Genomic DNA, 16,519 nt, shown 5'->3' with positions numbered 1-16,519 from the left:
AAATAAAGTGTACTTTAATAAGTCTAAAACAAAGTATTGAAAATAATTTGGCGTCAGGACATTTTCAGTGGAAGATGCAGAAATTCTGGATAAAGGGGGGCTTCAGTTGTTTTGTATATAACCAACCTAATTATTTTAAGCTTCTGTGTAAAGTCTGACCTGGGCTTTTTAAAAAATCCCAAGTTGAGAATTTCCTCAAATCCTGAGTTTTTCCTCACATCTTCAATTTTAAGTGCTTTGGTTGGTTGGAATTTCAGTTGAGGAAGGATTTGAGAAAAATCTTAATTTGAGATTTTTTTATGGAAATAGGGAATGAAGTTTCAAGTCTCTCATTCACTATTTCTCAGATTGTACATACAGAATAAGCTTTTTGACTTCTTTGGCCCTTTGAAAAGTAATACCATCCAAATTGGGTACCAGAATTTCAAGACTCATCTGGACAGAGATGAAGGCCTGGTATCTCAAGTATACAACCCCCATTTGACAATTTTATGATCATTGGAAAATTGCAAATAATAAATTCCTTGGTGATTTTTCTATGTCCTCTTCTGTTCAAATAAATCCTAGATCCACTGAAATTGGTAGATCCAGTGATTTTTGAAAAGGAGGATCCAGAAAAAGAGTGGGTTTTAAGCTATTCTTTACTGTATAGCAGATTATTTTGGAGGGTGTAAATTTGAGTGAATTTTAGGCAAAAATGGTATACAAAAAATGAAGGAGTTTCTTGTTTTTTGCAGATGCTTAATTGTACAGAGTACTTAATTCTAGAATAGTTATTTCATAGAAGTTGTTTTATTTATTTTAGACAGACTGCTAAAATATGCCAAAATTAGCACCCCATAAAAATTATTTGTGAGATGGTACTCATTTTTACCCAAATTTTACATGAAATTAACAAAATTTCCAACAAAAGGGTTCTGACCCCTGGATCCACCACTGGCTCAAAAATATATTGATCTGTTATTGGAAGACATTTACCTCATGGTCACTATTACAATGAAAAAATACAGAATGTAACACAAGTTTTTCAAGTAATCAGCATTTGTTTTCCATTGAACATCTGATAATTAACTTGAATGCTTACTTCATGTAAAGCAGTTAATTACATGTTTCTTATTTCTGTCTGGGTATTCTGAATGAAGAGCACATGTCATCCCAAACTAAATAATACAGAAATGACACAGCCCTATTGAAGGAAATTCTTCTTTTGTTTATCATACATGTTTTATTACAAGTACTTTCATCTTTTATTTCTGGTTATATAATTCCTGTAAGTACTTAACAAGCTAATGCTGTTTTATTTCACTGATTACATAAGAAAGTTCAAAAAGGTCTGCTTAGTACAACTCCAGTAACATTCATTGCAGTGGTCTAGAACTCTGGGATTGTTTCTTTATTTTATTTCTTAATCATTTTTGCTCAATCATGCATTAAATTTCACACATACAAGTTGTATTTCCCCACACTTGAATGATATTCATAGCTTCTAAACACTGGAATTACTATTCAATGTACAAACTTTTTTTCTGCATTGAAGGTTTTAGTCTTTTTTATGCCCATGTTCTACCCTTTTCTCTCTCTTTAGTTTTTCATGAAGATTTTGCTTTTTTTATAACCTGTACTGTTACACTTTAAAGGCCATGTATTAGTGCTCTAAAGTTTGTGGTTGTATTGTGGCCTTTAGATACTTCATTTTCATCAAATAATTTGATTTTTTGTCTATGGTTCTGTTGAAAATTCAACACCAGGTTTCTTACCTGGTTAGGAAGTTAAGTGGTGACTGTAGCCATAAATAATTTGTAATGAAGGGCAGCAAGAGACCAAAAACAAACCATTTTATTTTTTTAAATTTTTTTACCTTGTTGCAATTTATTTGTCAAAGCCTTGAATTTGACTTTTTTTAATGGCTGATAGTGGTGCACCGTGTTGGGAGAGATGTCTGGTTCCTCGCACGTTAAAGAACCCTGCTGTGGTATTCGATAGGAGTAGGAACCTTTGCGCTCCGCAACAGGATGCTAAATTGCCCGACCTTATCCATATCTCCCTTTTACCTTGTGGCAATCAAAATTTATCGATCCTGTTATCCTTGTGTCCCATCCCTTTTTTCATATCATCATCATTTCATGTTCATTTTATCATCCCTTTCATGTTCATCACCTGAATATAGCTGAAATATTGCTGCTTGGGCGTTAAACCCCAACAATCAATCAATCTTCATTAAGCTCGAGTTTTAACTTTTGTCAATACTTAGGTCCAAAGGGATGAAATTCTTTTTATGGTTTAAAACAAAAAAATGAATTCCAGTGATAATATATCAATTGCTTAGGTCCAAAGGGATGAAATTCTTTTTATGGTTAAAAAAAATGAACTCCAGTGATAATCTATTAATTGCTTATGTACATGAAATTATTAGTCTTTACTTGTTTTAATAATTTTTTTTCAAATTCAGTTTTAAAATTGAGCTGCATGTATGATTAAGTTTTGAAGTACCGAATTGTATCATACATGTATGTTGTGCTACTGTAAAATTATTGATTTTCACATGTACCTGTAATTTTCACTATTTTAGCATAAAAATTAGTACCTGCAAGTTTGATTTTTAGCCCTTTATAACTCTAGTCTTTTTTGAAACCATGAATAATTGATACCCTGAATGTGTTCACTTGACAGAATACAGGAAAATTAGCAACTGAGAAAATTAGAACAGCAAAACATATAATGCGGTTACAGTATTCTACATAAAATTTACCCAACATAAGCAATGTTTGAGTGCACAGAAATTACATGTCTGTCTTCTCTTTTCTATCTATGTGTCTTTTCATTTAACTTTAACCCCTATGCAGCTCCATTTACCTTGATGCTTGCTTAAGGAGAGATGACTATGGGACTTAGAGTTTACATGCAGAAGTGAGGGTATCATCACTTGACAAACATGTAAATTTGGGACTTAAGTGTATATATTGGAATCACCTTGTCTGTCAATCTGTTGGTCTGTCTACATTTCTTGTAATCACAACTCTACTAAAGGATTTTTGTGAAATTTAATAGGAAGGTTTTGCATCATATTTAGGAATATAATTACTGTCAGAGGGAGATAAACCAAATTAAGTTCTAGCTCCATTTGAAGAGGGGTTGCTTGCTCACAATTTAACATGAGTTACATAAATCTAATACCCGGTAATGGCTTCAAAGATCTTGAGATAAAGGATACTACAGACACTGTGAAGTCAGTCTCATATCTTGACCTAGACTTAAAAATCAATGGTAAAGGAAAACTATTAACCAAATTTTTAGTTTACGACAAACATGATGACTTTTCATTCAGAATTGTCAACTTCCCTTTCATCTATGGCAACATCCCTTCAGCACCTGCGTATGGAGTGTTCATATCACAACTCATATGTTATGCCAGAGCTTGCCGAAACTATGCAGACATTTTGTATCATGCTAGAACTCTAATAAATAGGCTTCTGGAACAGGGTTATGTTACTACAAGATTGAAGTCATCACTACAGAAGTTTTATGGTCGTCATCATGAACTCGTGGATCATTGTGGTGTATCCATCTGCACCATGAAAACTGATTTATTCAGTGGGTCATAGTTTTCCTTTCCTCGTTTGTCTACCCTGGGCTTGACTTTTTATGAGCAACTTGGCAGGTGTTTCTAGAAAAGCAGAGGACGCTTACCCTACTGGTGCACCTGGTCCATGCTCCCAGTTTTTAGTGGAGTCCAAGTTGCTCATTTGCTTTTGTTACTTTGTATGTATGATTTTAGTTACTTTATGTTCTTTGTTGTGTATGTCTGTTTTCCATGTCTGGCTTTGTCCCTGGATTATATTCTTTTGATTGCTGCTATAACCTTGGTTCCCTTGGTTGCTCTTTCAATAAACAGTTGTTTTCTGACAAAGGTTCTGCATTTTTCTAAATGTAGATTTTATCTTAACTTGAAAAATAGCATGTTCATGGCAGCATGAATGACTTGAAATCATTTAAATTTATCAAATCTAAAATTTTACATTACGTTATTCTGCAAGCTTATCTGTAATGCTTATCTATTTGAAATGCAGTACATCAGAAATTAGGCGCAGTTAAGTTCTTGCTAAAGTGTTGTTGTTACTGGCATGACACTATAGTCATTGGGCTCATTATACCATTCAATGGGCGTTGTTAATTATACAATTTTGATAGATGTCTTATCTTATTTCATGAATACCTGAAATTATGATTTATTAACATTCTTTTTTTTTTATACAACCACAGGCCCCGTGCAGGTCCGGGTGTTAAAAGAATAGGCCTGCAGCAGCGCTAAGCTTGTCGTAAAAGGCGACTAAATAGTGCTCAGAAACCTAGCCGGGGGCTAGGCGCTCTGCCCACAGAGCAACTGGGATGTGTGCCCCAGGTGGTTGAATGGGGTACCCCTGGCGTGTTACATGCTGGGGTTGTCAGGCTATAATACGGAAAACCTGACCGCAAACCATAGTTGTGCACCGTGTTGGGAAAGATGCCACGTTCCTCGCACGTTAAAGAACCCTGCTGTGGTATTCGATAGGAGTAGGAACCTTTGCGCCCCGTCACAGGAGGCTAAATTGCCCTACCTTACCCATCCTCCCTTTTTCCAGTGGCAATCAAAATTTGTCAACCCTATTATCCTTGTGACCCATCCTTTTTTTTTCATTACATGTTCATTTTATCATCCATTTCATGTTCATTGTCTGAATATAGCTGAAATATTGCTGCTCGGACGTTAAACCCCAACAAACATTTATACAACCACAAAAAAATTGCAGTGGTGTAGTGGTATGGCGCTGTCATTGTACATAGACACTTGGTTTTTGTGCTATAACTTGAGTATTAGTTGGTTGATTGTTATGAAATTTAAGAACAAGGTTGTAAACCACACAAGGAAGCTTGGTTTTGATTTTTGGGGGTTATAGTCCCAATCATTTTAGAATTAGGAGCAAAAAAGGGCTTAATTCGTTGAATTCATCCATATAACTCCAATAAACATGGGAATGTCTATGATATTGATCCACAATATTCTATAACACAATGGTCAGACTTGGATTTGTTTATGAGATAAAGACTTTTCATAAATTAGGGGCTAAAAAGAGGGAGGCAGAAACATGCATTTTCCTTATGTTCAGAGAGTTACATGAATATCAGTGAATGAATTTTTACAATATTGTATTACCATGTGCCATACCACAAAAGGAAGACTGGGATTGGTTTTTGGGGTTGTGACTTGAGCCAAGTAAGAATAAGGGCCACAAAGGAGCCAGAGACAAGTGGGTTTTTTTTCTGATTTCTTGATGATAGCTAATTTATTTCTGGTCTCATATTGGATTTTTTTACTAGATTCTTCATGAAAATCCTTGCTCATGTTTTAATCAGATTTCAGATATCTTTTACAGTTTTTGAATTATAAGGGGCCAAAGGGGACCACACCTCTAAAAATTGACTTTTGATTTTGGTGCGATTTTAAACATTTTTTATTGGATTCCATTGGAAAATCCCAGCCTAAATTCAAGAGCCTTAAGAAGTATACTTACCAAATTAACCCTATCATTTACTGCTTAGGAGATAAGGAGGTACAAGGTGATCCATGAATGCATCCTGAAGCAGACCATTATACTTCAATTGAATTTTAAAATATTGTGCAATATTTTTTCCAAATGAGTTGTTGTGTCCTTAATGAACAATAAATCCCTATCTTTAGTGTGTCAAAAAATAATATTGTGTCCACGCTTGCCTCAAGTGACAAGTGTTCAACTGGCTGTGGTCATATCATACTGTGCTTGGCGAATCTTTTTATCTTGTTATTGCTATATGATTTTCTTTGGGGTCTATTAGATTATAAAGCTAGTTTTAAGACCTCCATTGTCCTGTTATATTTGAGGTTTGTTGAGTTGACTTGAAATAAAAAGACCTTTAATAATTTGATTTTAACTTTGATTGGTACAAAAAACATAGTTTGAACATATAATTGCTAAAAATTCTTTTTACTATAACATTACTTGAATGATTGCATTTTATTTGGAACTCTCTCAAAAACAAAGCTAGATAGACTGGGAGTTTAATACAAACATTTTCAAACAGAAAAAAAAGTATTATTAAAAAAGCCATTATGCTCGGACAAAGGTATTGCAATATATTAATTAGATTTTGACATGGGTAGAAGTAAGGGAGGTCTCAATAACTTCTCCTTGAACCTAAATATCTGTCACAATATACACAGGCAAAATTATTTGACATGATTTTCACCTGAATTGAGCAAATAAACTTTGTGATAAAGTTCATATGAAATTCAGGTGAATCGAGCTTTCACGTGAATTGTTCACATGAGAGTCATGTTAAGTGAATTTCATGTAAAAATCATGTGAATTTCACGTGAAGCTCGATTAACATGAACTTCACATGAAATATATTTGCCTGTGTAGGACTCCTGCATCTATGGAAGGATTCAAAATAAGGACCAGCAGTCTTTGATGGCTCCTGGAACTGGGTTTCCTTATTCCTTCTACCATGGAGAAAATCTTATTTATAAGGGTAAATGTGACTGTGCATATTTGTTGTTTTTGATTCTGTAAATTCAAAAGTTACACTGGGCATGCCTGGTATGGAAGTCTGAGTAATGTTAGTTTCTAATTTCTGGCTAAACTGAGCATGCCTGTTGTTAAGTTTTGACTGGGCATGCCTTTTATGAAGTTTTGACTGAGTAATGTGAGGTTCTAATTCCTGGCTACACTGAGCATGCCGGTTGTGGAGTTCAGACTTGGCATGCCTGTTATGGAGTTCTGAGTAATGTTAGCTTCTGATGACTGTCAGCTGCTATACTTTTTTTCCTCTGATGACTGTTGGCTGCTTTACTTCTTCCCTTGATGACTGTGTTGATGCATTCTTGTCAAATTGTGCTGTTTCTGGCATCTATATATTATAGAATTAATTATGGTATTTTAGTATGGCATATGACATGTATTAATCTGTTGAATTCACTCTAAGTGATAACACATTTCAGTGATATGCTGCAAAGGTGCATCATTTTTTCTTGAAATTGAAAATGTTAAAAATTTGCAGGAAAAGTGGAGATAGTCAACAAAATGCAGTGTCTCTATGATGTAATTTTTCATCACTGGAGACTGTGGAATGCTCTAATCAATTATTTACTTAAGAGAATGCATTCATTTAATTAGCTCATCTGGGGCAAAAGTTCCTTGAAAAGTAGTGTCATTATTTGTCATACGTATGAAGATTTAACAACAATTTACTATTACAATCACTTCAAAACCCATAGATCTGATATAGTTCATTTTTGTCACAGTCATCTTAAATGTTTGTCATTAGTCTAATAAAAACTTAATGGCTACTGTAGCTATATTGACCCTATTATCCTTGTGTCCCATCCCTTTTTTTCATATCATCATTTCATGTTCATTTTATCATCCATTTCATGTTCATCGCCTGAATATAGCTGAAATATTGCTGCTCAGGCATTAAACCCTAACAATCAATCAATCAATCAATCTTATTTTGGTCATTAAGAGAAGGAAAAGATAAAATCTCAAAGCATATTTGAGATAGCGCATTCTAAGTTCTATTATTTTGTCCATTTTATTTACCGGTAAGTACCATTCTGTGTAAGAATCAGGTAATGGGTGGCACATCATTTTTCTCAATTTGGTCTCTTTTGCCTCAAATATACTCAATAAATCTTTAAAATAACTGCAAAACTATTTGAATTTATCCTGAAGCATCTTGGACAGATATTTTTTGACAGCATATATGAAGAAAAAGTGCGGGAATATTTTCCCACCATTTTTCCATAGTGCATTTCAACTGAATCTGACCTATCAATATCTGGAGGTTATCAGATATAAATACTTGGTTAATGCAATCAAATCTCTGTGTTTTTACCTTTATATGCCACATCTCCATGTGTGAGTTACAGTCCTTTTTCTGTTAAATGATTCTCAAAACAATATCTGTGAAGGAGAAATTGCTACATAAATACATAAATTGTGCATAATCATAAATGTGACAATTGTTTTAACAGAGCATAAGTCATAAAACATACTTATTGTCACATACATGTATAGTACCCTCATGGAAACAAATCGAAAAAAAAAAAATTATCATAGTAAATTGTGCAGAATTGTAAAGGGTACAATCAAATACTATACCTACAAATGGTTCCCCTAAGGCCCAGTTGAAATTTTAAAAAAATTATTTTAGAAGAGATTTGTATATTTTGGGGAACATTTTAGAAGAGACTCAGTATTGGTGTCCCTTGGTTTATTTCAGATGACATAATAGAAGTGTTCCTGAGTATATTTTAGGTGATATTTTAGAAGGGTCTGTTAGAACATTTCAGATGACATTTTAGAAGGGTCTGTTGGAACATTTCAGGTGCCAATTTTGAAGAGACATGTATTGATGTTCCCTGGTATATTCAGGTGAAATTTGACAGGAGACTTACATTGATATCCTTGGTATATTTCAGGTGACATTATAGAAGTGTTCCTGAGTATATATCAGGTGACATTTTAGAGGAGACTTATATTGATATCCTTGGTATATTTCAGGTGACATTTCAGCAAATGTTGTGGAGTATATACTGAACCCAGGAGAAGAGGCTACAGAAGATACCTTCTTTTTTAAGATTCAAGATCAGGGTGAGTAACATTTGTGACTAAAAAACACAAGTAATACAGTCTTTATTCAGGGATTTTTTTGAAAGGATATCAAAGAGGGCCTTAGTTCCTCTTTTCTTGAATATGGTAAACAAAAAGTCTTAAGGCCTTCAAACAAACCAACCATTAAGAAATAATTGAAATGAAATACATGTAATTTCCCAGAGAATTCATTAAATGGCACTTTTCTATCTTAATCAAAGAGAAATATGGTCAGTTTCTAACCAGATAAATCGTTTAATCTGATGTATATCTATGATCAGTTTCTAACCAGGTAAATCATTTAATCTGATAAAAAACTATGGTCAGTTTCTAACCAGGTAAATCATTTAAGCTGATGTATATCTATGGTCAGTTTCTAACCAGGTAAATCATTTAAGCTGATGTATATCTATGGTCAGTTTCTAACCAGGTAAATCATTTAATCTGATAAAAATCTATGGTCAGTTTCTAACCAGGTAAATCATTTAAGCTGATGTATATCTATGGTCAGTTTCTAACCAGGTAAATCATTTAATCTGATAAAAATCTGTGGTCAGTTTCTATCCAGGTAAATCGTTTAAGCTGATGTATATCTATGGACAGTTTCTGTTCAGGTAAATCCTTTAATCTGATGTATATCTATGATCAGTTCTTATTTCAGAGTTGTCCATTTGTGTCCATGCATACATTTTGATTGATTCTAGTCCTTAAGGTTCAACAATAGTTCGTCAATGTATGTTGATGCATACATTAATTAAGGTGAAATCAAACACTATTTACAGGAATATCCCATCTGAAATATTTCTCTCAGCTATTATTTAAGTTGTTTATCTACAGTTCCAGTTACTGATTGATAGATTATTATTGGAGGATTTTTTCCAGAAAAACAACAAGTAAAGTACAAAACCAACACAATAAGTACCTATTGTATAGGACTAGATAACATGACAATCGGTAGTGATATATCATTCTGTGATTAAGTTTGTTTTTAAGGGTAATTAACGGCATTCAGATGATTTCTGCAGATGTGTATGCCCCCTGTGGTATGTAAGATCATCATTTTCTGCAGTCTATAACTCTCCCAAAACAGTGTATTATTACATACATCTGTATTCCTGTTGTAATGTTTTGTAAACAAAGTTTATCACGTTTGTTGGTCACAGGTCATTTGCATAATTGTTTCGACAGGTGCCCTCTGTGTGAATGGTACCTCTGATTGGTGTTGGGTTGTCTGATGTCAAGTTTTTTTTCATTCTGCTTGTTACAGTATTACAGTCAAGTTCAGTGTTATTCTACATGAACATATCACAGGTTGATCCAGGATTTTAAGTTAGGGATTGAAGGCCAAGTGAACTTAGACAAGAAAAATTTTGAGTGTAGAATATGTAAAAAAAAAATCAAGATTCCAGGGGCATATGCCTAACACCGCTTTCCTTGGATCTTGCGCATTCAAATATTTAACTTATGTAGAGGAACCACTGCAAGTAAAATATAGCTTGAAAAAGAATTATTTTGTCTGTAGATACTATGTGGGCCTGCATGAATTCTTACACATTTCTGCACCCATCAAAACATCAATTTTCAGTGTAAAACAATGAAATTCTAAAGAAAACCACAATTTTTTTCAAATAACTGACAAAATTTCTACATAATAGTTCAGTAAGTTTTGTATCTTAATTCCAATGGCAGCATTAATTGATAGATATCTACACACATACTAGCAATGTAGCATAGAAAACTTAAAAAAACATACGTGTTTGATTAAATGCTTTAGAAGAGATTTTTATGTCTTTCAAAATATTTTCAAGAAAATTTCAAAGCTTTTTCATTCAGACAGCTATCGACTCAGGTAGTCTTCTAAATTGCTGCTGAAGTCATAAAGAAAAGTCAGAACAATCTATTCAGATAACAATGGCAAAAAAGTGCCTGTTTTTCCTCTTAAATCTTCAGTCTGTAAGGCAATTATTGAAAAGAAAAGTAGCTGATAAAAAAGGGATGAAAACTAAGTGAAGAATCTGATGAGCATTTCAGTTGCCAAATCTGATAGCCAATCTCAAAGATAATCAGAAGTGTGCAATTATTAGAAACTTTTGTTATGCAACATTTATCTAGGAATTCCTATTTCAGTCCAACATGTAGGAGGTATAAAATTGACTGAATGGAAAGAAAAAAATGGATGACAATGAATTAAAACATTACTTTTCTAAGTACTGTGAAACCTGTCTTAACCAAACCCTGAATAAACCAAAATCTTGCCTAAACCAAACACTTTTTGAATTCCTTCATTTCAGTTTCAGTGTATTTTGAACCTGGGTAAACTGAACACCTGTCTAAACTAAACACCTGACTAAACTAAATACCTGACTAAACTGAACACCTGTCTAAACTAAATACCTGACTAAACTGAACACCTGTCTAAACTGAACAATGTCTACTGTCCAAAAGGGGTTCTGTTTCGACAGGTTTCACTGTACTTAGGGTCAGTTTTGAATCAATGACTGCCTTGATGTGAATTTCAATCTTCTAGCTATTTAACAGTCAATTAAATTCAGTACAATATAATAATGTTAAGGCTTATCTACTGAAGGTGCTTCATTATTTCTGTATTTTTATCATCAATCACATTATATGTAAACTCCAATGCTGAGGTGATGAGAGATTTTATTAGGATTTTATTCATAGGGAAATGTTAAACACCAAGAATTTGTCTCATTGCCAGACCTTGTGTCATTGATACTGCTCTGTGTGAGGTATTAGTTCTTTGTAAATGACAGACTACACCTGGTCTGTAAAGTACTTCTTTAGAAGTTCTGTAAAAATGAAGAAACATGCCTTTTAGCATTTGCTTTAGATGCTAGGTAAGCATGATGAGTGTAAAAGGTTTGGTGTATAAATATTATAAACCCCAGTCTGTATGTCTGTCTATGATTTTTTTTTATATGAAGTGAGCAGAACTCAGTGAGTAATCAGTTTAAAGAATGAATAAGTCTAGAATGTTCCCTGAGAATTTTCCTGAGTTTGTAGTTTATCATGATATCATAGTATCATGATTGACCTTTCAGCATTTTATACAGTGGTATTTGATCCCTGAACCATGTTATAAATCAAATGACTCCTGTTATGGAGGTCTTTGGTAATGTGAGCTGAGTAAAAGTTCAAAGTTACTATACTGTATGTCTGAGAAAAAAGATTGAATTCTTGTATTGCTGGAGTAAGTTGGAGAACTACCCTTAACAAGGGGGGTCCAGGTGAGGGCGTAATGGACACCCCCCCCCCCATTCCAATGAAACAAAATCCCCCAAAACTATCGTAATCAGCTAAATATTGTATTGACTATGGCAATTTATTAAATTTATTCATTAAACATGTCATAATATGGTTTCCTTTTATACTGATTACACCTCCCCTTCATAAAATCCTGGATCCGCCCCTGCTTAAGTTACAATTACATGTACATGTATAAAATTTTATGTAATAATGAGTGTTTTATTTTTAGACAAATAAAAATGCATACTAATGGGTTCAAATTTACTTTCAAGGGTAGAATGGAAGGTCCTTTGACTTAGTCAAAATTTCATATGAATGTGAAAAACTAAAAGTCATTAAGTGTCAGTGCAAAGCATTTGGAAGTCAAGGACCTAGATAAATGAAATTTCAAAGATTATATGTCAGAAATTAAGGGTTCTGGACTTCATACCATCACTAGTTAGAACCCCTTATGCTATTAGTTTCCAGATTTGATGTCAGAAGCCAATTATTAATTAGAAATTTGTCAGGGTTGTATTGGCCTACAAAAATTAATTCAATTAAGTTTTGAAGTCCAATACAATCCTGACAAATTTCTAATGTAGTTCAATGATAGTTTTCCTTAATTTCTGTTTGCAGGAAAAAAATCTGTTCTAATGAATCATAAGAATTAAAGGAAGATTACAATTATCTATGTTTTCAACTTGCACTCATTTTATAGATTAAATTAGAAGAAATTTTCAGCAATAAGATAAAAGTTGTTGGTTCTGTCTTTCATTGTCTATTCTGAGATTATTGCCTGTGATGATAATGGATCTGAAGTAGATTGACAAAACATATTACATGCACCAAAACATTCCTTCTGATTTATTAGTAAATTTATCAATGTTTCATGCTGCATCAATTTCGTAAGATTCCGAGGCTGTTTTTTCTTGTTTTGTTTCATAATTTTAAGGTAAAACAATCAGAATGTATGCCATGCTTTTGAAAGTTCTGTAAAACACATGTTTTGTCAAATCAAATTAATTTTTGAAGAAGCTTTATCTATCATATCTATAAGATACAGCTTTCATGTGGCTTCATCTATCAGTATTCCTTGGATTTGTTATATAGTGATTATTTTTTTTCTTAATTCCAATATTTTGATGCACCGTCAGTGTATCTCTGAATAAATTCATTAAATCTAATTTGTACTGTCACGCCCAACAATTATGACTCATGAGTAATAAGGGTTTCTTGTCCTACTTGACTTACATATTAAAATTGTTTGTGTTATTTGTACAACATCATGTACGGTTGGTAACAAGTGGTATAAAGTTACTGTTGGAGGACTCCAAAGGGAAATAATCCAACTCGAGTTTTTCATGTTAGAGACTTTGAAAGCCCATTTCCTCTTCAACTTTGATTTTGATGAAATTTATTAGAAAGGTTTGTTTTCATATATATAGATACTGATGAAGGAATATAATTACTGTCAGAGAAAAGGAGATAATTGAGTTTAAGGTCTACATTTATCTTCATTTGAAGCATGGAATTCTCTTTGGGAGCTTGCTAACACTTTCTCTAACTTTATTAATAATGACTTCAGTTGATAAGTAAATTTTAAATGGAATATAAGAGGCTGCAAATTAATTTTTTTCTTTAGAAATCTCGTATTTCTTTATACGAGAAGAACATACTGTTATGTGCTTTTACAATACAGGTCATTCCCTATTTTTGTAATGTTATAAAAAGTAAAACTGTTTGATGTTCAATTTTTTTCTAGTTCTTTGACTAGTTAAGTAATTAACAAGCTGTAAGAAGTGAGCTCTCATTACTTAAACTATTTTGAAATTAATTAAACAAATGAGAAAACCATGATTTTAAATCTGATACAATTTTCTTGGATCAGTTTGGCAGTTTCATTGATGAACTTGAGATCTACAGATGTAGTTATAACAAGTTTAGCATTAGTTTGATGAAATTGGGATGTATTCTTAACAGTGAAATATAATTATTGTAGAATTGTGAAAAAAAGAGATATTTAAAGCAGTCATCATATTGATGTACATAAATTTTGCATCCACTAGATGTGAAAAATCTGAATATTATAAAATGATCAGCACCATATCCACTAGGACCTTAAAACTTTTGATAGCCATTTTGAGTTTTTGGTACTTGAGTTGTTCATTTATTTATTTTGATTGTGGTTTTTAACCACCTTGTCTACCCTTTCGGGGCATGCATGGTCTGTATAAGTAAACCAAGGGATGTTGTCGGCAGTGCCCAGCCATACCTGACTGAAGCACTTGGTGAGATTATGTCCTATCAGAGCTTAGCCATTTGGGATACCTGACCGAAGCTTTTGGTGAGATTATGTCCTATCAGAGCTCAGCCATTGGGATACCTGACCGAAGCTTTTGATGAGATTATGTCCTATCAGAGCCCAGCCATTGGGATACGTGACCAAAGCACTTGGTGAGATTATGTCCTATTAGTGGCTGGGCTGCTGTTTTGACACTTTGGCTTACTCCATATCCCAGTTTAGGTATAAGAGGTTTCCCTACTCTAACTGCCTTGAAGAATGTCAATCTAAGAGTGATGTTCATTTATTTACTAGATTTTATTTTATGATTTCCTTGGTAGTGATTACAGACAACACCATATGACGGATGAACATCAGCCCTTATGTTTACTTTTACTGAAATTATCTTTAACTCCATATTGTAAAGTCATTTTTATGTAAAAAATAGTTAAATTCCTTCTGATTACATATATTTTGGTCTGGTCTTTTGAATGTAACAATACAGACTTTTAAAAAATGACTTACTTTTAGTGGTATTTTTGGCAGCTGAATTATTTGGAAAGAAGATACTGAAATTGAGTTAATTTTCTGCCTCATGTGCAATTATTTGTATAAAGTAAAGGTTTTTGGCACAAAAGTGATAATGCTTTAGAGTTGACTTTTTAGAGGTAAAAACAATGAGAGATATCTTGCCAATATGAACAGCTGAGTCCAGAAACATTTCTTAGTTACAGTAAATTCAGAAATTATTGAGATTATTTATTATTGTGAAATTTGCAACTGACTTTAAATCCTAATAATTAAAACTCACATTATGTAATTTTTTGAAATAATAAGACATTTTTTTTTGTTGGGGGTGGAATACTAAAAATGAAAATTGCAATGTTGACTGGAAGGGCAAAATTGCTTTAATCATTGTATGCTACGACTTCTGCATTTTCTTTAGCCTGTATAGGATTGTAGGGTTAATAAAATCTAGACCAAAGGTTATAGAATATGGTAGTACATACATGAAAGATAAAATAGATCATGTTCTATCCCAAAATGAGTAGAATGCAATTTTGAAAAATTGCATGATACACCTGAATATAAGTATATTGTGTTATTTGTGGAACTTGTATCAATATATAAAGAGGCTTTTTAAGGAATGTTGGACCTTCTGTTTGAAATCTTTTTATTTGCCTACTGGGAGTATTCTCCCCAAACATTTTTTATAGCAACACATTTTGCATCACATGTACTTTTGAGGAGCATTGTTTTGACAAAAACATATGCTTTCAATAAACTCTTCAAAGTTTAAAAAATGAACCAAAAAGGCTTGACTCTTGAAAATGAAAAAAAAATACATTGCACATAGCAAAATAAAGTGACAGCAGATTTTCTTTATCAAACATTGTTTGGAATAAAACAGCAATTAATAAATAATTAAGGTACTTACTTGGCTTAGTCTGTCATCATTGTCTGACTTTATCTGTATAAAGCCAACAGAAACATAACAAGACCCCACATTCTAATGGCATGGTGTAATATATGGTATAACAATTTTAAATTTCTTATAAACAACATATCACATAAGCTCATATAGGTAATTGTTTGCAGGTGTGTCAGTTGTATGCCTCCCTAATAAAAAGCTTGATTTGTTAGTTTAAAATTTCACAAATTCTACCGCCAAAAATGTTCTTGCCTCAATTGAATTTGGCCTTTAATTCTAATTACGTCACCTCTTACGTGAATTCTTTTTTTTTGTGTTAAAAAAATAATACTTCGTTAAAAAAAGACAATGTTAATAGACTTTAACAGTTCTTTATAATTTATTTCAATTTTAGTCTTTTCGTAGGATTATTGTTATTAATGATAAATTGAGACATCAACACATGTAATGTTATTATACTGCAAATATACCAGTCCTATAAATAAGTGCAGATTTCAGTGTGCTGTATACATGTTACTAGAAATAACTCATCATCAGCAGCATTAGAATGAAATACATAGAATTATTCAAATCTAAAATAAATTGTACACAAGAAGTACATCACACTAGTAGTGAGATGTTCAATAAAGTGATGTAGTCTCAGTGTTATAGGAGTTTTGAGTTGTGTGATACTTCAAATTCGGGTAAAATATTAAGATAATTTGAACTGCACTTTAAAAAGGGTCTTTATATTCTTGCTACTTACATGTAGTTTCATCATTCTTTTATATCATGTCACTGATTATTTTTTTATAGATATTTCCTTTTACTCTCTCAAATGCACTTTTAGAATTGTTCAGCAGGCAATTAAGAAATAAATTCCAAGATTATTTCCTGTCCCATGTTTTG

At 32.8% G+C, this 16,519-nt stretch overlaps 1 protein-coding gene and 1 long non-coding RNA gene across 2 annotated transcripts in view; one reads left to right on the top strand and one right to left on the bottom strand.

The window, feature by feature from the left end:
* The window catches only part of LOC148605579 (extracellular matrix protein 3-like), a 62,380-nt gene that overhangs the window by 11,614 nt on the left and 34,247 nt on the right, over window positions 1–16,519 (top strand). Inside the window, exon 2 of the mRNA XM_088550285.1 lies at window positions 8,580–8,669. Within this exon, the coding sequence (XP_088406411.1) occupies window positions 8,580–8,669 (90 nt within the window). The remainder of the gene's footprint in view (window positions 1–8,579; window positions 8,670–16,519) is intronic.
* LOC148605580 (uncharacterized) lies at window positions 5,682–15,792 on the bottom strand. Its single transcript, XR_015916132.1, has 3 exons — window positions 15,638–15,792; window positions 7,912–7,979; window positions 5,682–6,924 (listed from the first exon to the last, which is right to left on the bottom strand). It is a non-coding gene; the product is annotated as an uncharacterized LOC148605580 (long non-coding RNA).

This window comes from Perna viridis, chromosome 10 (genome assembly GCF_037379345.1).
Source record: "Perna viridis isolate PV_CMFRI_1.1 ecotype Kerala chromosome 10, ASM3737934v1, whole genome shotgun sequence".
In the NCBI taxonomy this organism is placed as follows: Eukaryota; Metazoa; Mollusca; class Bivalvia; order Mytilida; family Mytilidae; genus Perna; species Perna viridis.
Note: the sequence above shows the minus strand (reverse complement) of the source record. Positions and strands in the feature narration are given on the sequence as shown.